At 44.0% G+C, this 25,538-nt stretch overlaps 1 protein-coding gene across 2 annotated transcripts in view; it reads right to left on the reverse strand.

Moving 5' to 3' along the window:
• The window catches only part of ADAMTS9 (ADAM metallopeptidase with thrombospondin type 1 motif 9), a 181,552-nt gene that overhangs the window by 63,248 nt on the left and 92,766 nt on the right, over positions 1-25,538 (reverse strand). For both annotated transcript variants that reach the window (XM_062201207.1, XM_062201206.1), the window contains 3 exons: positions 23,941-24,210; positions 19,066-19,227; positions 15,966-16,142 (listed from right to left, as the gene is read on the reverse strand). In XM_062201207.1, coding sequence (XP_062057191.1) covers positions 15,966-16,142; positions 19,066-19,227; positions 23,941-24,210 — 609 coding nt within the window. The remainder of the gene's footprint in view (positions 1-15,965; positions 16,143-19,065; positions 19,228-23,940; positions 24,211-25,538) is intronic.

A 25,538-nucleotide genomic window follows, 5' to 3' on the forward strand; every position in this document is an offset into this window, starting at 1 on the left:
GCATGCCACAAGATTACTGATGAAAGCAGCCTGGAATTCTGGGAGGGTGGTGGGTGCGACATCTGTTCTAGGATTCTTACGCTCAGTTGTTTCAAAGGTGAGTGAAGAAGTGTCTTGAGTAAGTGACTGGTGGGAATGCTATGGCAGGTGGGGAGAGTGACCAAAGTTTCTTGTTACCTTCAAGGTGGACTGTGATGGAAGGCCTGGGCAAGAGGGTTCAAGGCTCCCTGGTGATGCCAGTCAGCCAGTGATGACAGAGGCGGGTCAGACCCTCTTGACAGAGCTATGCTATCGTGCAAGGAAGCCAGGGGAGACCTGGGAAGCTTAAGCTTTCACTGGGAATGCTTCTGTAGAAAAGCAATCCATGAAGTTTATCTCTGAACTCCCATGGACCTGACCAGCGTCCACTCCTTGAATTATGTCCTCTTCCCAACTGTGCCAATCAGTCCTTTGGAAGACACTAGGGAAGAGTTCATCTCATTGCCTCCTCCACTCTTCTCTTCTTTGCCTGTCTGGCTATTCACCCACAAGTTGAGTGTGCAGGCAGCATCTTCACAGGCCAGCACACCCAATACAGCATGCCGTCATTAGCTCTGTGTCTGAAGACTTTTTATCTACGGATTCAACCAACCAAGGATGGGAAATATCTGGGGGAAAATGGCATCTGTACTACTTGGAAAGACTCTTTCCTTGTCATTATTCCATAAACAATACAGCGCAACAGCTATTTATATAGCATTTACAAAATAGTCGATAATATAAGGCACCTAGAGATGATTTAAAATACGTGAAAGGATGCATGTAGCTTATAAGAAAATGCTACAACATCTTCTATCAGGGACCAGAACATTTGTGGATCTTAATATGCACTGTGGGGGATGGAGTGCCCCAGACCTAGTCCCTTGTGGATACCCAGGGATAGCTTTATTGAAAAATTACAACTTTTTGGGGAAGCAGCTTATGTCATTAATTTACTTTGGTGTTGATCTAAATGCCTCCCCAGAACTCAGATGTGCATAAAAATATGAGCCTGTAGCCAGGTGGGGAGAACAGTCTCTTTAACCATCATTGAATGAGGTGCTCATCCTCCAACCCTGCACTACTCTGTTGGGAGTTCAGCTAATACAGTCACTGTCAATATCCATTATGCAAGTCCTTTGCATCTTGACTTGTGTCCTGCCCCTGCCTACATTTGGGTAAAGGAATGGCTCAAAAGTACCATTATGAAAGGAAGACATGAGAAGAAATAAAAACCAGCTAACATGTAAGTGGCTCACAACTTTGAGAGACCTGGCACTAGAAGTGACTGCAACTGTGTTCATGGTTTTCTGCGAAGTTAACTTATTCCTGCATGGCCCTGAGAGTGATTCAAACAGAAATCCAAGGATTGAGGCAGAAGAGTGTGGCAGCGATGGACACAATTTTAGAACCAGTCAGACCTGGCTGAGCTAGTCCAGGCCCTTCCTTTGTTAGCTTAGGCAGAATGCTTAATCACAGCAAGGACTTCCAGTTTTGTTCAACACCTTAATCTTTCTCCACAAATCTGTTCTTCCTATATTCATGCCCACTGCAGTCGATAGAAACACCATCCTTCCACCTGCTGAGTCCATAAAATTGTCATCATTTTGACTCCTTTCTTTCTCTTGTAGCCTGTATCCAAACACTTGCCTAATCCTCCAGTATCACCTTGAAGATCTATCAGAATCCTGGTACCTCTCACCACCTCCCCTGGGACCACTGTGGCATGAGCCACCACTGTCTCTCATTAGAGTTACCGCAGTGACTCCCAGTGGTACCCAGGCTTCCATTTCTCATCCTCCCACAGCCTTCCTGGAACTCAGAAGCCAGAGTGATCCTTTGAAAACAAAGTCATGTTCCTACTCAACCGAGTGGCTTCCCATCTCACTGAGAGCCAAGGCAAAAAAAAAATAAAAATAAAAAATAAAAATAAATTCCTCCAAGAACCCAACCCTGTCTTGGTTTTCTTTGCCCCAAAGTCTACCCTCACTGCCCTTTATCCTCAGTTTCACTTAAATTTCATATCCTACTGCTCCTCCATCCATTCCAGTCACACAATGTCTTCACCATTGCCAAGATAGGTTGGACAAATGCCTCCCTCCAGATCTGAACCTGCCAAACTCGCCTCCTGGATACTGCCTTGCTTTTATATTTTCCCATCTCCTTGCCTGACTGGCACCTTCTTGCCAGAGACTGACTCCAATCTCCTTAAAGCTACTTGTTCTCCTTCCCCTTCCCGATCCCTGTTCCTTAATTTAGATTACTCTATCATCATCTCTGATGATATATACTGTACCCTTTTTGTTCTGTTACTTAGAAGTTGCCTCCTCTCCCCACCAGAACATGAGCCTGAAGAGTTCAAGGGCTTCTGTGTGTCACCTTCCCTGCTCTATCCCCAGTACCTACAATGGAGCCTCGTTGATGAAAACATTCGCATCCTTATGGAGTGCACAAATGAATGCATAGCTGAGTGAAGGAATAGTTCCTAAGAGAACCTGGAGCCACTTATCTCACAGGAATATTTAACAATTAAATAAACATTCTGCACAATACTCAGTTTATGTAAGGATCAAATAAATACCCCTACTGCTCTCTCCAATCTCCTGTGTCTATTCAGTCCAAAGTTGGCCAAGTGCTCTTGTGGTTTAATATTTAATTCATAGCTACAGAACTAAAATATTGCACAGAGGACATCTAAGAGTAAGGTTATCTGAGAAGGAAACATCAGACAGACAAGTGGCAGGAGCTAGGAGGAACTCAGAATACGACACTGCCCGCAAATGCAGACGGATGTGGAGAGTTTGCTCTCTAAGCCATTGGTACCACTGCATGTCCTGAGGGCCATCTCCTCCCTAGAGAGGGCACTTTTGAGTGACATTTTGGTCAGATGGAAACAATGTAGGTAAACAGATTGAAAACAGAATCTAGAATGGGTTCTACTGAGACCTCATATGCTGCATCTCGATTCTGCCTGGGAACATCTAAAACCAAACACTGCCCACTTCCGTTCAAAACCACGTGTCTCAGTTGGACCAGACCTTTTAAGGAGTCACTTAGGAAAAAGGCTCCCAATGTATAGGATGCCCAAGACTACAAAGCCAACACTGAGCCTAAGACTGTAATGGTAGAGTGAATTTGACAGAATAAACTCCTGGCCACTCTCCTGCACACTGTCTGGGAGCTCAGCTTGCCCCAAAGTGATCTATCAGCAGGCTCCTAGCAGGATCGTAGCTTAGCAGGACCTCCCTTGATAGATGCATGAATTCTCATCCTAGGGTGCTGGGGACAGCCAGGGGGAAGCTGGCTCACTTCATAGCTCTGCTCTGAGCCTGCTTAGTAACCAAGTTTAATTTCTTTTAAAGCCATTCAAAACTAAGTGAAGTGTAAAAGGGTCCTACTCAAAAGTACAAACATTCAGCTACCTCCAACATGTGATAAGGAAAGTAAACACAACAAGGAAGCTGGCTGGAAACCCTTGAGTCACGTCCAGATCTCAAGGACACAGCTTCAGGGACTTGAAAAGAGCAGAGAAAGGCTAAATCGATCTCCATTCAGGCTAACGCTTATTTCTTCTGTGAGTCACACATTAAAGACAGGGTTAGCAGGATTTCCAGGAGAGGCAGGAAGAAAGCATGGGACTTTAGAGTATATCGGGTCTTGACCCAAGGGTTACTGATTCTAGGATGTTGGGAAACTGGCTTACTTTCCCTGTGCGTCAGTCTTCCTACCTACACAATGGACACAATAAGATCCATTTTGCAAGGGTTCCGTGAGGATTAGCAATAATGCCTGGAAAGCACTGAACCCAGCCCCTGGCTCACACCTAATATTCAGTAAGTAGGGGCTGCTGCTATTTCTTCACTCTGAGACAAACCCATCCGGTTAACCGCAGAGGGGCAACTCAATGTAAGAGAATCAATTGTGAGGCTGAGGAATGGAGAAACTCATTCATTTAGAAAAGCAAGCTATTTTGGTGTTGCCTACATGTTCTTATTTTGCAGGTGCTACATTTATCACGCAGAATCACTGGTAAGATTATGTTTAGGCCAAAGTCGATTTCCCTATAAAGAGCTTTTGAAATAGCCAGTTCACTGGTAACCTAAGGTCAAATTCATTCTGGAAGGTGATACCTACTTGCCTTCTGGAGACCAAATCTCTTTAACACTGAACACAATGCACGTGTCTGCTTTCCAATAAAAATATCTGTGGTCTTCCACGAAATAGCCTAAATATTGTAGGGGAAAATCCACTATTTCATTAGAGCTCAGATCCCGGCATAAAACTTAGGAGTTTGATGGCAGTGGTTTGGGTTCATTCTGTTTGCCTTTCCTCTACTGAGAGATTTCTTCTCCAGTCTCACAGCTTTGGGGTCACTCCTGGTGTTTATGGCCATTTTTAGTGACCTTTTAAAAGGAGAAGAATTGAGATTGATTTTCCTTCTAGGACCAAGAGATGAATCATCTATAATGGTCTCTGCTCTCCCCGTCTCAGGAGTTGCACCGGCCGTTCTGAACAATACTTGTGCAGCACAGTGATTGTGGAGGGTAAAAGAACGGTTTTTCAAAACGTTCACATGAAAATGGACTGAAAAGGCACGTTCATTTAGGAGCAAAACTTTTTTGAAATTGTATACATGAGAAGTCTTTAAAAATCTCATAAAAAACATATTATGAAAACACTATGCATGGCTTTCAAAATCGTTTTGCACCAAAAGAAACTTCTTCATTAACTCCCATGTCTGTATGAGCTTCATAATCTATAACGTTCACCAACTTCTCAAGTAGGAAAGACGCAAAATGGAAAGGGGAGGTATAGGGAGGTAGGACTCAGACATTTTCTTGCCCAGCTCATGTGCAGAAAAGCCACGTGGACCCCACATTCCTTGAACAGCTGATCAACTGTTCAGAGTTTCCTCTGATGGGTTAAAAAAGCCAACATAACAACTGGTGGGAAAACGGGACTTCTCTTCCCTAGGAAGAGGAAAGCAACAATTTCATCCCCTCCAAGACTTTTCTGACTTAAAAAAACAGGGACTTGGTATCCAACATATTTGAGAAATGCTGTAGACTATACGTGCCTACTGATGGAAATCTGTAGAGCTATGGGGGAGGGTGGAGTAGGGGTGTGAAGCTGCCCACCAGCATCCCTGGCTGCCACCCACTAGATGCCAGCCATACCTCACCCTGTATGTAGCAACCCAAACTGACATGGCCAGATGTCCACTTGGGGGTGAGAATCACGCTCCCAGGAAGGACCACTGAATTGTCTTAAGGTTCTCAGAAAGTCCTTCAACAAGCTGGCAAAGGAGAATGGATTTTCCACAGACTTGGTGGGGGAGGGGCACACACAACCTCCGTGGGGTTGGGAGATGTCAAGAGCTTTCTGAACATCACTGCAACAGAGCCAGTGACTCAAACTCAGAGGGCTGGGACGCCCTGCTGTACGGAGAACGTGACGTGAACAACGTGAAGTCAACTCCCGCACACAACAATGAAGACGCGATGGCCATGAACAAACACCACCCTCTGGACAGCACTTCCTCCCGGATATCGCGTCTGTGACCCTCCACCCTGAGGGTTCCTGGATACGTCATCTCTGATTCAAAGGCAACCAGTGAGAAAGAAATAATACATTCACTAAGGGCAAATAGCAACGCGGGGATTGGTGTGTTGGCTTGGTGGGGGCTTTATACTAAGCTCATGGAAAACAAACAACACACGTTTTTGGAAAGAGTCTGGTTCTCAAAGGAATCTGGGCTTTGATTGGGTGGCAGTGGATTAAAAAAAGGGGAGTCTGTATAGGAACAGACATCAGCTGGAATCTGCCAGCAAGACTCGTAATCAAACTGTGGGTTTCCTTGGGAAAAGGGAAGCAAAAAAATGCCTGGTTCCCAGAGGTCCTCCAAGGCGGCTGCAGGGGTAGAAGGGGTGGAGCCAAGAGGAGGGAAGGAGAAAACCATGGGGAGAAGCCAGTGGCAAAGTGGGAATGCCATGCCGGCTCCTCTCATGATCACGTTACAGCACAAATCTGAGATTCAAAGCAACTCCCCGAAATTCTCTGGAATTTCAAAAGGCTGGAAATAAATCCAGATCGACTCTTTAATTCCTTGTGAAAGAAAACATACACTCTGAACATACTTATGTTTATTTTTCAAAAATTTCAAACTTCAAAAAACTGGCCAGAACATCACAAAGACCTCCCTTATGTCCTTGTCCAGAGTCCCCCACAGCCAACGTGTCACCACCTTTGCTCTCCCCATCTCTATACATGCCATCATTATTTTGTCTTGTCCTCAACAACAGGAGAGCAATTTACAGATGTGACGTACCATCATCTTCAAAACTTGACTTTCCCCAAATCAAGAACTGTCTCTTCCGTAAACACCCTACAGCTCTCCAAGTCAGGATACCACTGCTGACACACCACGACCAAGCCAGCCTGAGTCTTTGCTTTTCACAGTTCCCCCTATCTGCTCACTTTCCATTTCCCTATTTCTGGGCCACTAGAATAAGGAGTTCATCTCCTGAGCAGCTGGGCTCACCCATTCATTCCCTGCAACACAGTTTACGGCATGCATACTTTGAGTAAGGCACCAAGCTTGCACTGCCTGTCTCATCAGCTGGAAGGAAACTAAGGCTTGAAGTAACTAAGAAATGATTTTCTTTCTTTCTTTTTTTTGACAGGCAGAGTGGACAGTGAGAGAGAGAGACAAAAAGAAAGGTCTTCCTTTGCCGGAGGTTCACCTTCCAATGGCCGCCGCAGCTGGCGCGCTGCGGCCAGTGCACCGCGCTGATCCAAAGCCAGGAGCCAGGTGCTTCTTCTGGTCTCCCATGGGGTGCAGGGCCCAAGTACTTGGGCCATCCTCCACTGCACTCCCTGGCCACAACAGAGAGCTGGCCTTGAAGAGGGGCAACCAGGACAGAATCCGGTGCCCCGACCGGGACTAGAACCCGGTGTGCTGGTGCCGCTAGGCGGAGGATTAGCCTGCTGAGCTGCGGTGCCGGCCAAGAAATGATTTTCAATACAAGTTTTTCACTTGAAACGTGATGATTCTGTCTACATTTCTTAGTCTTAGCTAAGAAAAAGGAAGCAAACTTATGTATTCTTTCCCCCTGTTAGGTAAGGGTCTTTCAAAGAGCTTGTGGGAAAATAGAATTAAAAGAAAAGTTGATTTTTGGTGCTGAAACAATTCAAAGGCGTGCACAGTTTTTTCACAAGACAGGTTTTCCCATGAATATTTTGAAGGCTCCTCATAGTTGCCCTTCCAAACCATAATCATGTGTGATCTTTCCGCTACCACATAGACTAACGAGTAGAGCAATAATTGGGGGATGAGAGGAAAAGAAAGGAGAGAATGTAAGGACAGAATTCAAAGTGGTTGACCAAGTGGGGACAAACAAGACTTCCCATGTTGCAACAAGAGTTCTAACTCCTGTGGCTGAGTTTTAGAGAAATAGTTTGGAAGATCTCTCAGGCCAAAAATGTGTTTTATTTAAACACATGAGTTACTAGTGTAGGACCATCTTTAATACAATTTTAATTTCATCACCTCCCACAATTCCCTTGTCCTGTGACAGCAGCTCTCTACAGCAAACCTCAACACAAACATCTGCAAAATCCCCTAATTGGTTCCAATACAACCTGGTCTACCATCGTAACTGTCTAGGTACCTACAAGCAAATAAAACATGTAGAGTTATTAACTCAAGCTATTCTGTTTCTCTGTGTGTGCTAAAATGTTGGAAATACCACCCAATGTGTGTTTCATAAATACTGGATGCAGTCTTTCTCAAATTCATCTAAAAATGCCAACACCAACAACAAAAGTCTTAAATTGTAGACATCCTGTCTCCACAGAAGTGGCATTTCTCTGTTTCACCAACTAAACACTGATATGAGGGGATTATGCTTTGGATACAATCAGTTGCCTGAAAATCAGACAATTTTGGGTTCAAATCCTGATTGAGTCACTTCCTAGCAATGGGATCTGAGATAAACTGGTTAACTTCTCTAATGGTGCTGATTTCATCAAGTAGAGAAGATACATTAGATGATGTGGGTGAATTTCTGAGCATAGCTCCTGACACAAAGTCAGTGTTTCAAAAGGTGATTGTTACAATAATAATAGTAAAAAAAAACCTTTCTCTAATTATGGGCAGAAACACACTGCAAAATTAATGGAGAGGGGGAGAATCAGCTCTTGTGCATTAAGGAGGCTATGGATTCGCTCGCTTTCTGAGTCATTTCCAAAGTGGCATAGGAATTATTTCTCATACTAGTGCATAGACAACCTGAGAATGAGCATAATAGATTAATACATGGTTCTGCAAAACAGACCACCTGCTGGGTGACAGTATAATTTATATGGTATAATATAGGATGTGGCCCTAAAGAGAGGGAAAAAGATTCAATGTGGTTTCAATGTGAATGCACCCATAAAGGTTTCCCTAACACTGTGGAGGCGGAGGTTTGTGAAGTTAAACAAGGACAGTGAGCAGTGAAGCTGGACACGTTGCTTCTCCTGCTCTGCTTCTCCTGCTGTATCTGGACACAGAGACCAGGCAGGATCCATGTGCTCAACCTTCACCTACTGGGCTTCCCCAACAGGAAATGCTGCTTCCCTGAAACTTTCCCTTTGAGGAGGAAGTGATCTTTCAGAGCCCCAGCTTCTGCAAGGAGGTACCTGGGGTTTTCCACTTTGGCCTTCTCCCCTTAAGCACGGTCAAGCCCTGCCCTTCAACCCACTGAACACGTAAACACGCTTTCTCCTTAACCGAACTTTCTGCCACGATGAACTTGAACTCTGAGATGCACAAGAGGAGAGTTTGTTTTAACAGCTGCTTTCACAACGGAGCCCTGAAGTCACAACTCTCAAGACAGCTGGTTCTGCTAGCCTCTCTTTTCACTGTCCTGTTTATTCCAATGCCCAGCTGTTAGGCAACACCCACTGCAATTCTCCCTGCACATACACCAGAAAGCCAAGAGAACGCCAATCACTGGATGCAAGGGCACCCTAGGCAGGGGCCCCTTACATGCTCTCGGAGAATTCTTCTCCTTAATTTATGTTCTTTTGTTTACTGACTAGCGTATTATTAATTGCTAAAGATGCCCCTATTGCCTGAGGTTGCCCTGCCCATATTGGTAGCCACCAACTATAGGTAGCCACTTAAATTCAGAGTAACTAAAATTATGTACAATTTTAAAATGGACATTCCTTGTCGCTTAACCACATTGCAAGGGCTCAATAATAGCCACAGACAGGTTAGTGGCTTCCATATTGGAATGCAGTAAGAAAGTTGCAACCAGTGAAAAGGCTACTGGACTGTGTTGGCCAAGGAGATTCTCTTTGTAATAAGAGAAAGAGGAACATTTTGAGAACAATGGGTTGAAGTGTTCAGCCTGTATGGGTTACCTTCCATACTACCCCTGACACACTCTTTTTAGCTGCCAATTTTCTATTTTACAGATTTGTAGAAGACGACGTTGTGGTCATGAAAACCTTCCACGATGATGATGCCACTTCAGCGGAAATAACAAACAAAGACGCAGGCATGGTGATCCACACAGTCTTTATCTTTTTATTGGTATACATTAAATCACACGGGGGAAGTGAATCCTCAGACCACAGCCAGACCACACACTCTCACACTCAGGGGAGGCTGAGGCCCTCTGCAAGGACAAGGCACACAGTCAGGTCCTCCCCTGAGCCAGGCCCTCAAGCCACTGAACTTGCACGTGGTTCCGAATCACTGCAAACGACTGGACAATAGCACACTTCAAGGTGGGGCAGACATTTGACCTGTGGTTAAGACACTTCCATCCCATTTTGAAGAGCCTGCGTTCAAATTCTAGCTCCAGACTCTGACTCCAGCTTCCTGCTAATGCTCACCCTGAGAGTCAGCAAGGATGGCTCAAGTAATTGGGTCCCAACCACCCACGGGGGAGAGATGTGGATTGAGTTCCTGGCTCCTGACCTTGGCCTGACCCACGCCTGCCCATTGTGGGCATTTGAGGAGTAAACCAGCAGATGGGATTTGTCTGTCTCTTTCTCCCTGCCTCTCAAATAACAAAAATTAAGAAAAAAACCAACAAAGATAGGACTGCTGATTTACATTTATTAAACAGACACCTTCAGCAACCAAGAAACTATATAAACTAATAGCAATTTTTATTTTTGTTTTTATGGTGGCGGTGAGGCTGCCAGGAAAAAAAGATGGTATCAAGGATTTAGTTTTCTTCACTGCATACTACCTTCTTTCTCTGTTAAAACCAATAGCTGTGATTTGTTCATTGCCGAATGCATCTCATCCAGAACAACGCACGGCCCACAGTAGGCATCAACCAGTATTTGCTGGAACACGACGACTTTTGGCTTGAAAGGAAGAACGCGGAGTTTTCCACTCCTGCCTTCCCGTCCCCTCTATAAAACCAGTCTTCCTTAAGCCCCTTTACTGACCTCCAGGATTCCCTCACAGCCATTTATGCTTGGACTCAACCTCTACCTCCCACTCCACATTCCAAAGTTTCTCTCTTTCACTTCCAGAAGGGCAACTCCATGACAGGAACAAGGGAGAGGACCTACTCTCCTCCTCAAAGCCCAGGAGCCCCCTCCTCCTTCTGCTCCTCCCTACTACATAAATCCACAAAAACAGAAAGCTACCAGGCTAACCACAAAAAACAGCTGCCAGAAGACACAAAGTCACTGTCAACACCACAAAAACCATGAAAGCCTGCTAGGTTTTGTCTCCAACAAAATAGATGCAAATGAGTGTTTTGATTGCTGTGACACACTGCAGATGTGTAATTTATAATATAATCTTAATCTACACCAAACTCAGGTGAACTCTGTAATTCATATGTCATAACAGCATCTTGGTTAAAAATAAAAAGCTTATTATTCATATTCTATACTTATAGAATCCAAAGAGTATGCCTCTTATTTCTTTTTAAAAAGTGCTAGGAATATGCTTAAGATGTGCTTTCATTTTCATAGAAATAACATATAAAAAAAATCCTATGCATTTAATGTGAAATTCCTTTTAGTCAAAATCTTGTTATCATCTCCCTTATTTGCATAAAATTTTTATCTTTAAAAGGAAACAGAAAGACTTTTTGCCATTCTCTACATAGTTGTGTGAAGTTTGCATTAACAGGTGGTTATGGGAGGTTACCAATAGCAGTATTCATTTGGATTCTCTGTTGTTGGAGTCAAACGTCAAAATTAAGTAAATAATGCTAAGGCTCAATGAAGTTTGAGTTTTAGGCATGCATATCCTTTATTGAATATAAACGAGAGCCTAAAAGTTCACTCTGAACATGGGTTGTGTCTATGACAATAGGATTAACGTAGTCAGGATACTGACACTGAAGTCGCATCACTGAAGTCAATGCTCAAATCAAGTGCCTGACAGCACCCCTCCCCCCAACAGGCAGCAGCAGGGTTCATGTGATGTGCATGTCTTTGCTTAGTGTGCCTTAGGACACAGTAAACACGCAGTAAAAGTTAGCTATGAGATCACCATTTGCTTTGAAGAAGCTGTATCATTTCACACCTTTTGAAAAAAACTCATGTAGGGACCTCTTTAATTTGGTTGTTTAACCCATAAGTACCGTAACAAACCATGGCATCAAAGGGAAGCTCCGTAGAGGAGTAAGGTGTCAGTGGATTTCTGGGGTCATTTTAATTTTTTTGGAAAAGGGTAGCCTGTCTTGTAAGTTCCAAGTTTTTTTTTTTTTTTTTGTAATAATGTTTATTTTTCCTTCAGAAGAAATGCTTTCTGAAATGTACTGCAGGTGAACAAATAACAAAATTGACAAATGTTGTAAGCCTTTTACAGTTAGCTGAACACAAAGATGAAGGCACGATCAAATTTATGCACATTAGGTTTGCTGCTTTCTGTACCTAGCTGCTTGCATGTGTTCAGAACTGCTTCTTCTAATCACCTCCTTTGTTCTCTGGCTATGTTTTATCATTATCTACAGAGTCAACACAGGCAGCATTCATATTCCATAGTTGAGACTCAGTGAATCAGAACAATAGCATTAGAAAGGGAAAAAAACACCCAACAAAATGTTAAGCCTCAAATGTTTTTGTTTATGTAACTAAGCATTTTTTTCCAATTCAGCAATATTTTAAAATATCCCTTTAACATACAGACTTCAGAGGATCCAATTACACAAAGCTTGACACTCAGCTACTGAGGTTTGAGGGAGGGGCTGGACATGCTGGAGGGAGTTTACAAAACTAAAGTGTATCTTTTTAAAAGCAAAAGAACACATACATTCATTTCTAATTCACATAGCCTACTTGCCTTTACAGTCTGCTGATAAACACTGATTTTGCAACATTGTATATAAAATTAAATAACATGGAAAAATAAATATGCTTTATTATATAAACATAGACATCTGTACTGCTCAAAATATTCAGAAAACCCTAAGCGTGGCTGCTTAACACTGTGTTCAGAAAACATGGTGGTGATATTTACAATCTTTATTGTTTTCTAGAGATAGATGCGGCGAGGTTATAAAATACTGATGTCTGACATTTTTAATTCCTACCTACCGAAGCTGCAAACTTTAATATGAAAATGAGGTAGACACAAATTCATAAGTTGGTCAGGCAGAAACAAAAGCACAGTTGCTTCATGAGCTCATAAATTCTCATTATTCGGGTGGAGGAACATTATTCCAAAGCACCTAGAGCAAGGCTCAGAGAACACTTTTAGGTTTGTTAGGAAAAAACCCAAACAAGCAATTTCTCCTAAGAACCACCGTCTTCATGTTCATCAGCCAGCAAATACACAAAGCAACGTACGAAGGAATGCTCTAGAACCTTCCCAGGTAGACAGCATCACCTAGCAGACTGCTTTACATTAGTGAGATTGTAGATGAATTAGCTTACTCTAGAAAACTCTGCAGTTTTAGGCTACTTCCTGCTGCAGTTTGACAGTATAGAGCTCACTTCCCATTTATCCCTCTAGTCCTGGGACACGGACAATGCATCACTCAGCGTGCTCTTGGGACTGGCTGCAGGACTCAACTGAAAGGCACAGAAGCTGAAGAACCTCATTTCAAACAACAGCAAAACATTACCACGAAAGCGTGCAAGGACACCTTTTTAAAAAAGGACAGAAAAGGCTGAATTATTGGAGGATATTTTTCAGATCACAATTCTGAAATCTGCGATGACTTGAGCTGGAACCAACGGTGTGCCTAAAATGTACTTGAACCCTAATTCATAGAAGCTTCATTTTAGAGACTCTGAAAGCCATATTAACTATGCTCTGGGATTTCTTTTGTGAATACTGCTTTTGACTGACAAGTGAAGCAGGCTGTCTTCAGTGTGACCTTGGAGAAAGCTCTGGCACACAGTAGCAGCTGCCCTTGACCGTGCAATATCTACTGTGTGGGAGGACTTGGGGGAGGCAAAGCCCCTTGCCCAGGGACTAACTGCTACCTCTGGTCTCTAACAAGTCTAATTTGCTTTCTGTTGAAAGCAACATGTTAGCACCTCAAATATACTTTTTATTGTTGTTAATTTCACTGTCAGTTACAATGATGAAGCACCTTGGACCTGGCTTTATGGCTCTTAACACAATTCACTGAGGTATGCGTAGACTGACAATTGCTAAGTTATTATAGCATAGCATCCACAGAAATAAACCTACCATTAACTTCAAAATCCTACAGTGAGGACCTGAGAGACTGCCCTCTCACACGTATATTTAGAGAAAGTAACATACTACAAATGTATGTCTTTTAAAAAATGCTTTTGATTTAATTTTTTAAAAATCATGATTTAAAAGCCTTGCAGAAGTGGCCTTGCTCTTAGACTCAAGAGGCATTTAAATATATATTCAACCAATCATCACTTTACAAAAGCCCCATTAAAATCAGATAGGCAGCAAAAAAAAAAAAAAAAATATTTTAACAATCCATGCCCTTGCTTCTGTGCACACCCAGTGCTTAGAATTTTTTTCTCTTCCTCTTTCGTGGTTCAGAAAACTGAATGCCCAAGATTAACTGCATTAAAAAAAACACTTCATGTTTGCAGTTAAAATAATCAGCAGTTCATAATTTAAAATCTAAGTATTTGGGCTCTTAGGAAATCTGTGGGGTGGGATCATGTGTGAAAAATTTGAGGCGTGCTGAAAATAGGCTCAAGGAAGACAATGCTGTAGAAATTTATATACAACCACCCACATCTCCAGCACTACAGTCTACAATTCTCTCAGACCAGGTTTCACCCATTTTGCCAAGTAAATTCTTCCTTAGAGAGAAAAATATGGGACGATGGATGGGATTTAGAGTCTGGAGGAGTGTGTGATGAAGAGCCTCATGTATCTATGCATGAGGGTGATGGGTGAAGAGGTGCTTTTTGGTCAACGTTAATGAGATATTACTTTGTAGAGAGCTAGTAAATCTTGTGAAATCCAACTCTGGTATTGGTGGTGCTACAGGTCGAGCCAATAGGGTGAAGTTATAATGTGCTCAGTAAGGAGATTTTCAGGAGCAATAGTATGCAGTAGGTGACTCTGGGGAGCTGGGACCATCAGAGGAAGCTCCTGACATTCTAAGGTTATCTATAGCCTTCTTGAAACTTCTCAACAGGGAAGGGTGTTATTACCCTGGACAAAACGCCCCTAAGTGATTTAGACAGAGTGGCATTTCTCAACCTCTTGAGCAAAATCATTACAGCCTGACTAAATAGTACCAGTTGAGATAACACTCTAAATCCTTCTAGAGTTCAATTCAATACAAAATACACTGATTGTATAGCTAGGGTTAAACCAGAAGATACAACCTCAGAGAGTGAAACCCTCTGACTCTCAGAAGCGTCAACAGTATTAACCATCTCACTTCGGTTAATCTGTGTCAGGAAGGGTTAAGGCTTTTCCTCCGAATCCTACTGAGTGAAAAAGGCTGCTGGTGATGACTTAATATATTACTAAACTCAACTTCTGTGCAATCAAGGCATTGACAGGAATGCTTGCTCTATTTACATAAAACAGCGCTAATGGCTCCCTAGCCACGGCACAACCTGGCCGAAGTAGTGTTTTCTCCCAGTTGATCCTCCCAGAGCTGCCCGGAGCTGCCCCAGAAGTTTGCATAGTATTGACAGGGGCAAACCTGGCTTGCCACCTCAGCTAAAAGACTGGAACTCAAGCAAAGCCTGGTCTCAAGCAGGCATCCTGTGTGGGTGGGCGATTGAGAACTTTTCAGATACCCGGAAAGGCACTGGGTCACAGATCCCACTGTTGGTGTTTTGCATTTTCAAAGCCATTTCAGTCTATTTTGCGGGCATAGACTTGGTGGTGATTATGTTGAGAGTTGTACCCACATCACATGGAGGCAAATTACAGTCATTGACAAAAAGAAAAAAATTACTCTGGCCTCAATAAGCAGAAACCTTTTCTGCAAAGTCAAAACTACCATAGCTTAGAAAGATCTGCTACTGAGCTGTAAGCTTCGAGCACTACACAGTCAGGTGTTGCTTAACAGCAGGTGCACGTGCTGAGCATGGCATCACTGGGTGATTCTGGCATCATGTGCCCATCACAGAGTGCGCTTAGACAAACTGAAACAGCTACGACGTCACCAGGCAATAGAACCTGATCGGGACACCTTGACTGTACACAGCCCCTTGCTGACTGAGATGCCACTATGTGGCACAGGGCTGTGTAGGTGCACACATGTAAGTAGCTCTAGGAAATGCTACTTCTGGCACCAGCTCCTGTATGAGGTACTCAAGGTCAGTATAGTCACTCTGGCAGGAGCACACAAAGTCAGTTCTACCGTGCCTCCGTATGAAGAAGACAGACCACTGACACTACAGCTTCTGGGATGCCCCTGTGAAGAAGACAACCGTCTGCTGCCGAGGAATGCCCCAGAAGAGCTCAGAATGAAGAGAGTTTGGGTAGCAAACATGAATAGTTAGGGCCGTACCGAGCTCCAAGGGCCAGTACTCCATGCGGCGTCTTGTGGACAAGCATGTGTGTTACACTGCTCACGGTCAGGAGGTTTATCAAGGATTTCACAGCTCAAATCTGGAAAGCGTTCACCATTGGACCGTTGACAGACCACCAATCTTGTTCGCATGCCTCCGCCACACAGCTTAGTGCACTGGAAGAAGGGCAAGGGAGAACGAGGTTATTTTATGTGAATTGCAAAAGCTAAACTTCTGCTCCCTATTAGACACGTTTCTTGGCCAAGTTCTGTTATAGCACTGGGTCAGAGAAGTCTCTGATTGCTAGAACCAACTCAAATTACCAACAGCAACACAGGGAACTGAACAAAGCTCTCCTACCTAAATGGTGCATAGCATTGATACCATACATTGAGTGCTACCTCCTCACCTGTACCAAACAACTGCTTTTATAGATTTCATCTCATCAAAAGGAGAGTATACTTTTTTGCCCCATTTTGTAGATGGGAGAACTGAGGTTAAGATGATTAAATTAGGAGCAGGTGTTGCCACCTTTTATGATTCCTGCATTTAATACTGGAGTGCCGGTACACATCCTAGCTTCTCTAGTTCTGATCCAGCTCTCTGGTAATGTGCTTGGGAAGCAGCAAATGATGGCTCAAGTGTTTGGGTCCCTGTTACCCACATAGAAGATGGAGATTAAGCTCTTGGCTCCTGGCTTTGATTGGGCCTAACTCTGGCTGTTTGGCCATTTGGGGACTAAGCCAGGAAATAAAAGATTATCTATCTATCTATCTATCCACCTACCTGCCTACCTACTTACCTACCTATCTATCTATCCATCTATCACTCTGCCTTTTAAATAAACTTTTTTTTTTAAAAGAAGAGTTAATTAACTTGATCAAAGTCAACCCATCAGCAAGTGATTAAGATAAGGTTCTCTGAAGTACATAAAACAAACAAACAAAAATCAGCAAAAAATACCTAATTCCAAATAAAGGAAATAATGACTTAGCACGTTTTATTTTCTGGCAACTTCTAAGAAGCTGTCACCAACCTCTGGTCGTTCTCTGATGCCAGTGCCCATGGACTGCTATGATGGTAAAATATTCTACTCTATCTCTCAATCTTAGGATAGATATGCCTTTCCCCTGAGATGAATAAACATTGTGGTGGGAACATCGGATAACATTCCAACCTTTGGCTAGATTCAAGCTTCTAAGGCAGGAACAAGATGTATTTCTTGGACAGCGCTGTGGTGCTCAGATCCAGGAACACTGACATTCGCTTTTCCCGCTGTGTCAAAGCCAGATCTCCCACAGTATTTGGAATGACTGTGTCGGTGCTGACAGCATGCATCCCGGCAAATGCGCATACTCTCCTGGCTGGGAGCCAATTACAGAAGCTTAATCACAAGCCCCCATGGGACAGAACTTTGCAAGAGGTTTTTGGGAAACCCATAGTACATGAGTCTCCCAGCCTCACTCCCCCTTCCTTCAGCAAAGCTCTCCAGAATGACATAATTGTCCATGAAAGTCAACAAGAAAGCCTGTAGTGACTGCCACTGACTACTAGGTTACGTGTAGGAAACCACAAGATGTGGATACTTGATGTGGTCAGCCAGCAACAGGGACTGAAGAGCTCCCCGGTCTCAGCTGTCCATTCCCCTTCTTTGCACTAGGTTCTTCCAAGTGTTAATTCTTGTGTTTCATTTGGTAAATTTTATAGTCAAACAGAACAGCTCAATAGCTTTAAGTATGTGCTGCCTACTGACTCAGGAGTATAGCTATATTCTTGGGTTGATTAAACACAACACAATAAAATAGCTAAGCCTACATATAATAGGAGCCCCACAACCTACTGAGTAATAACAGTGCCATTAATGATAATAATTATTCTCCACATTAATTATTATTACATTAAGAGAACAGCAGTTGGCTGAGGGCTTTGTGTTAGGTATCTGACATGTCCTACCTCACAGAACAGTCATGAACACTGTGAAGTTGATGCTATTAACATCCTCATTCACAGATGAGCATATAAACATTTGGCAAAGCTACGTTATTTGCCAAGGTCACAGGCTTATCAGGGCAAGGGCTGGGAATGGGACCTAGTTTTATTTGCTCCAATTTATTTGCTCCATTTATTATTATTATTAATAATATTATTATTATTTGCTCTAATTTATTTGCTCCATTGCCCTTTATCAGTCACAGCAGGCAACCCTGAAAAGGTGCTGCCTGAAGAATTCCATGACTTGAGAATATATAGCTAATTATTCCCTTCTACGACTCAAACACATCATCTTGAGAACAGTAACACCTAGCCATTCTGGCTGTCCTTGAGCATTTGGAATGCTGGGAGATAGTATTACTGGAGGAATGAGGGTGTATCACAAACCACCTGAAAACCATAAAAAGATGGCAAGACTTTCATGGATCACTTAACACATCATTTCAATCATCTTAGAAGCATGCGGTTTTTTTTTTTTAACCACCAAAAGTTAACTAACAACTTAAACCAGGATTTATCTGCCTTTTTGTCTATTTTTCCTTTCCTATATATATTTTTTTAAGATTTTATTTATTTATTTGACAGGCAGACTTACAGACAGTGAGAGAGAGCGAGACAGAGAGAAAGGTCTTCCTTCCGTTGGTTCATTCCCCAAGTGGCTGCGATGGCCGGAGCTGCGCCGATCCGAAGGCAGGAGCCAGGTGCTTCTTCCTGGTCTCCCATGCGGGTGCAGGGGCCCAAGCACCTGGGCCATCCTCCACTGCCCCCCGGGCCACAGCAGAGAGCTGGACTGGAAGAGGAGCAACTGGGACTAGAACCTGGCGCCCATATGGGATGCTGGTGCCACAGGCAGAGGATTAACCAAGTGAGCCACGACGCCAGTCCCCCTTTCCTATATATTCAAGCAGTCCCTTAGGTACATAGAAAGTACACTTATAAAATATTCCAGATTTAAGGCTGACATTCCTAGTTAATCTAAATCTATAAGCTTCTACTAGAACCAGTTCTACTTTTAAGTAAAGTTAGGAACAGTAATTGAGTTTGTTCATAGCACAATCCTTCAGTGTTTTTTGCCCAAGGCAATACAGATGGATGGTCCACCCTTACCTCTCCCCAGCTGCCATAAGCCCATTGAGGACAAGGGCCGGATTCACAGGCTCTTTGCTCATCAGGTTTGATTCTCTCCACGCAGTCATTGGCGGTGTATCCATTTTCATCCTGACATACAACAACACGCCGCTGGGAGCCACCAGCACAGGTACTGGAACACTAAACACATCAGCCAACATGTTAATCCGCACCTTGATCCCCACATCACAAGCACAAAAAGCAGCTGGCTGAAAGGCCTGAGACAAATGCAAGGGAAACTGTGGTCAGGTCATTCACAATGGACAGAAAGCAATTGGGAGAACCTGCGATCTTCCCTACCATAGGAATGTTTCATGTGCACAGCTTGCAAACACAACTGGCGGGCAGACTGTAACTTCTCTTTCTTGTACACTTTGGGCCCTCAGTAGGTGCTTGCTAAATGCCTCATGAGAGACAGTGTCCTAGTGACTTCTGGAGCAGTCCCTGGACCAGCCTCCTTAACCTTCTCTCTGGCTCTAAGATATCCAGAGGTATGGATGGACACCGTATTTGGAAACTGTTTCCTTTTCAAGATGTCAAGTGCTATTTAGAACCAACACGGGACTTCCTTTCCAACACAGATGTCAGATTACACGCTTAATGAATTGTCAGCTGCTGAGATTAAGCTTCCATATGAACTCATTCAATTATTCCAGGCAAGCATCATGGAATGCCATTTAGCCATCACTTTCTGAGCAGGTAAATGTCCCCTGTGTCCCTTACAATAGGCTATACTTCAATAGCTAATGAAAGCAAGATCTGTTTTGCTTACTTTTTACTTCGCCAATGAACTTAATTGAATTCCACCTTGATAAATGTCTCTTCAGCTGCTCTCTGAGTCTCTTTCTCTCTCCCTGGTGGCTTTGTTTCATGTTTGCATTTCAGTTCATTTCCCACGCGAGCTTCTCATGGCTCTCCTATTTATCTACACCTAGAGTGTTTTTCCTTCCCATAATTTCCTTATCTTTTTAAACCCTGTGTGTTTGCTAGTATCCTTCACTTTGACCCTTAACTTGTAAAATCAGTTTGCCTATAAATAACCATCTGGTCCTCAAAGCAATGTAATTCCCACGAATTATCAAGCCTGAGACTGCATTTGCAAGCATGTTTTTAGTTCCAGGTTCTGAAGGCAGACTTGTGTTTTTCATCTAAGGCAAGTTCCAACTGTTGTTATCTCTAAATATGCCCTGACACTTTCTTGCTGATCATCTTCCATATCAAGGCATGCACATATTTCATTGTTTTCTGCATTGAACCATAGTTCAATTTCCCAGCTGATGCTGGCCAAATTGTTATTGGTTTAAATATGTACCCCAGGGGTGGGTGTTCAGTCTAGCAATTAAGACACAGGCTATGATCCTCACATCTCATGTTGGAGTACTTAGGCTCAACACCCAGCTCTAGCTCGAATCTTGAACCTCCTGCTAACACAGACCCTGGTAGACAGTGGTGGTGGCCGAAGTTACCGGGCTCCTGCCACTCATGGGAGATATGGACAGAGTTCTCAATCTCTAGCTTTGGTATGACCTAATCCTAACCATTAGAAGCTTTTGGGTTTTGGGGAATGTACCAGTAGATGAGAATTCTGTTTCTGAATGACTATGTTTCTCCATTTCTTAGCTTCTTTTTCCCACTCTCTGTCTCTCTCTGTATGTGTGTGTGTGTCTCTGCCTGTCCAAGTCTCTCAAAAATTTTTCTTTTCATGAACCCTAACCATTATCTATACTTTCACTTTTTATACTGGATTTGCATTTAAACATGTAAACCAGGGTAATAGATTCATTAGTTATGCCTGAGAAAGCATTGGGGTCTTTTTCAACTTATAAAAATTCTACCTCTGTTCTCTGAGGGTTCTGGTCTACTTTAAACCTGAAAATCTGGGCCGGCACCACAGCTCAATAGGCTAATCCTCCGCCTAGCGGCGCCGGCACACTGGGTTCTAGTCCCAGTCGGGGAGCTGGATTCTGTCCCAGTTGCCCCTCTTCCAGGCCAGCTCTCTGCTGTGGCCAGGGAGTGCAGTGGAGGATGGCCCAAGTACTTGGGCCCTGCACCCCATGGGAGACCAGGAGAAGCACCTGGCTCCTGCCATCGGATCAGCGCGGTGCGCCGGCTGCAGTGCGCCGGCCGCGGCGGCCATTGGAGGGTGAACCAACGGCAAAAGGAAGACCTTTCTCTCTGTCTCTCTCTCTCACTGTCCACTCTGCCTGTCAAAAAAAAAAAAAAAAAAAAAAAAAAAAAAAAAAAACCTGAAAATCTGTACCTTGTACTTTTAAATAAAAGCTTCATAGATACACACACACACACACGCACACACAAAGAACCATTATATTATTTAGCTTTGTTTGAAGATAAAATACTAGAGAGAGCCTTGTATATTGGACATAAATCTGCAGGGGTCAGTGTTGTGGGTAAGGCTGCTGCCTGTGATGCTGGCATCCTATATGGGTGCTGCTCTGCGTCCCATTTGCTCCACTTCTGATCCAGTTCCCTGTTGATGCACACGAGAAAGCAGTGGAAGATGGCCCAAGTGCTTGGGCCCTGTACCCAAGTGGGAGATCCGGAAGAAGCTCCTGGCTTCAGCCCGGCCAAGCTCCAGCTGTTGATACCATTTGGGGAGTGAATCAGTGGATGGAAGACCTCTCCTGTGTCTCTCCCTTGCTCCCTGTAACTCTGCCTGATGAATAAATAAACTTGTAGTATATACTTTAGCCCCTGAGTTTTCCCCCGTGATAGTGTAGCCTCATATCATTCCTTTATTGTGTCATCCACTGGCTTTACTGCCCCCATTAAAAGATAAAGTCCCTGGGGCTGCAGCTGTGGCATAGCGGGTAAAGCCACCGCCTGCAGTGCTGGCATCTTATATGGGTGTCAGTTTGAGACATGGCTACTCCACTTCTGATCCAGCTCCTTGGTAATGTGCATGGGAAAGCAGAAGAAGATGGCCCAAGTGCTTGGGTCCTCTGCATCCACATAAGAGGCCTGAAACAAGCTCCAGGCTCCTGGCTTCAGATCAGTCCTGCACCAGCTGTTGCAGCCACTGGGGAGTGAACCAGTGGACGGATGATCTCTCTCTCTCTCTCTCTGTCTCTCTCTCTCTTTCTCTGCCTCTCTGAAACTCTGCCTTTCAAACAAATAAATAAATCTTTTAAAAAAAGAAGATAAGCTCCTTAAAGGGCTCACACTTGCGTCCCGTGCAGTTGTCAGGTGCAGCTCGTGTACTGTACGATGCAAAGGCGCGCATTCCAGGGCACACCTCACACTCTTGGGAGAAGGTCAGACAGGTCAACTTAGGGCTGAAAAACCTCACATTGTCCAGCTTCAGCCTCACTTAACTTAGGGGAAAAAATTTCCAAACACAAAACAGGCACACAGAGGCAAACAATGGCATTGCCCACTGTGGCAGCAAGCTTATCTAATCCTCTCTAATTGGGAACTCGGCCCAAGGGCAGACCCATTCGGTCTTAAAGGAATGCATCATCCCCAAATGCAGTCCTAAAAAATGGTAGCATTAAAATATTTTGAAAGAAAATTTCTAGTGCTGTCCCTGAAATCATACCTGTGAGTTTTGGATATTTTTCAGCCACAAAAAAAAAAAAAGATGCTCGGTAATGACCGACCCTGCTCACCATTTAATTTCTCAGAATGAAAATCTCTTCTAACCCCGAGCTTAAAGTGAGAAGCAAGACAGGGGAAGGCAATGGTGCAGGAGCTGAGTGACCTGGCTGCCGGTCTGCACACAGCTAATGCTTACTGCACGTGCAGATGCTCCGTAGCTAATCACCACTTAGAGCAAAGGACACCCGAGTGACCGGCCCATAGCCACGTGGGAAATAGACTTCTTCCTTCTAATTATTTGTAGTCCAGAAATAATTAAACACAATTAGCAATCCTGGAAAGAAATTAATAGCAAGCAATTAAAAAGAAGACCCCTTGGAACCACACACCTACCCAGGGTACCTCCTGCTGTTCCATTAAACACGTCTGATGGTCTGCACCCTGAATTTTTAGTACAAAAATGTTTTAAATATCTAAAAGCGTATGTTTTCTTTTGATAGTCAATGTTTTTCCAGGCATTGCTGCTTTGCAGGCTCATGCTGAGGATCATAAGGGAAGCAGCTGTTGACATCTGTTGATGTTCTCACTCTGGGGCGGGCAAAGGGCTTTCTCTGTATCATCTCTAAGAATTCTTACTACAACCCGAGAAAGCAGGAACTATTATTGCTGTCCTCATTCTGCACATAAGGGAACCAAGGCTCCAAGGGGACTGGGGACGTAAGGCCCCCCAATTTGCAAGTGTGAGTCCATGCACCAAACTGAAGCATCCTCCTGCAGAGCCTACCAGCTCTGATAACCAACTCCCTACAGCACCCAGCTCAGCCACCCAACCGTTTCCCCCCTCATCCAGGACAATGAGTGACTACTACACCGCCTCTTTGTGACTGCACTTGTCAAAAACAGCACCAAAGGTAAGACTTCCCTTTCAGCAACACTTCTCTGTCCTCTGAACTCCCTCTATGGGATTGAGCTACTGTTGGCCTCTAGCTGCGACCATCACAACAGCTCCCATGGTAGCTACCTGATCCCATCATCCAGCAGTGCCACGCCCTATTCCACCCCACCAAGGTAGCCTACAGGTCCCTGCAGGCAGTGTCACCCTAGAGCCGCTGTGTAGGAGCCATGGTAACTCACGAAAGATGGTTCCCCACGTGACAATGCACATCACCAACCCCTTGAGGGGAAACAATGATCCAAAGGAGCTTCTAGTTTGTTTTTTTTTTTTTTCCCAAAAAACCCCACCTCAAGTCAAATAAAAGCAAGCAAGCAAACCAGGGCAAGGCTTCAGGGGATACTCACTGCTCCCCAGGGGCCAGTTCTCCACTGGTTTCCACCAAGCACGTGGGTGCGGCTGGGGCCCGGGCTCCGGGGACGGTAATTCTCATTTTGGAAAGGGTGCTGGGGTAAGCCACCGTGTGGGGTCCGTTGAGGGCACGGTGACATGGAGCAGTCCTGGTCGGTCTCTGGGATGTAATCCTGGTCACACTCGCTCTGATCGATCACGTGGTCATTGTAGTTGACACACACCACTTGCCGGGTTGCCCTACCTTGCCCGCACGTCACCGAGCACTACGTTGAAGGTTCAGAAAGAGAAAGGGTTGGTCATGTGGCAGTCAGTCATCAATTCTTGAATGTGCACTTCAGTATGAGGCCTCCTATCTTCCCCACTGCTCAGGCTCCTCATCTTGGAATCACATTTGCCTCCACTCCTTCCTTCCCACCCCACACCCATTTCACTGAGAAAGCCTGTTAGTTCAGAATTCAGAATACATCCCCAATGCAGACACCTGTCACCACCCCCACTGTCACCTCTTGGTCCAAGACCTCATCTTCTCTCGCCAGAACTCTGGCAACGGCCTTGCAGCTGAGCTCCTGCTTACAATCTTGACATTGCTACCTGAGTCTGTTGACTACGTATCAGGAGTCTACAGAACTCTTTACAACACAGTCAAACCCTGTTGCTTCATCCAGTGGCTTCCCTGTTCACTGAGAATATTCAAAATCCTTACTCTGACCCACTATGCCTTTTATTATGCATTTCTCTGACTTATTTTCCTCTTGCTATACTCCAGTTATGCTAGCCTCATGGATGTTCCTTGAATACATTAGCAACCCTCCCCTCTTAGTGACTTTCTACCCCACCTATCGTTTGCTGTACCACACAGATACCCATGCGGCTCACCCCCTTGCTTCACACTGGTCATGATCATTGTCAGATCATTTTGACTGCCCTATCTAAAAGTGTGTCCCATCTGTATCTACGTCATTATCCAGCTTGACTTCTTGCTAGTACTTATCGGCACCTGCTGCTGTATTTCATATTTCTTTATTTGTTCACTGACTGGATCCTCCATTGAAATAATTTCCACAAAGGCAGGCGTTTTATTAATCATTGTTCACTGCTCTTCCTATAGTAAGTTTTCCTAAATCTGGTGAGTAGACAGATAGATGGCTCTGAGAGAAGGATGGATTGATGGATGGATGCTCAAGAAATGAAAGTGAGGTTATCTCTCTATTGAGTATCTACTTTTTGCTAAGCATTTAACATGTATAACCTCAAAGAATTGTCCCAATAACCCTATTAAGTAGGTATTGTGTTTGGTCTTTTAAGTGTGGAGGAAACTGAGGCTCAAGGACTTTCATCAGATTGCTCAAGGTCGTGCCAAGCAGTAACTGTGAAAGGCCGGGTTTTCACACAGGTCTGTTTTACTGGACCTCTCAGAGTCATATGCAATCATGACATTTATTGATGTGCCAATACCTATTTCTCACACACTTGAGTAAGGTTTCTTGCATTCTTGATCAATCGCACATTTATGGAGCAGGATAATTCAAATCACAAAGTAAACACAACTCTGAAATAGTACTCATGACGTGGGATGCCTACCCTTCATCCC

Source organism: Lepus europaeus, chromosome 9 (assembly GCF_033115175.1).
Source record: "Lepus europaeus isolate LE1 chromosome 9, mLepTim1.pri, whole genome shotgun sequence".
NCBI lineage: Eukaryota > Metazoa > Chordata > Mammalia > Lagomorpha > Leporidae > Lepus > Lepus europaeus.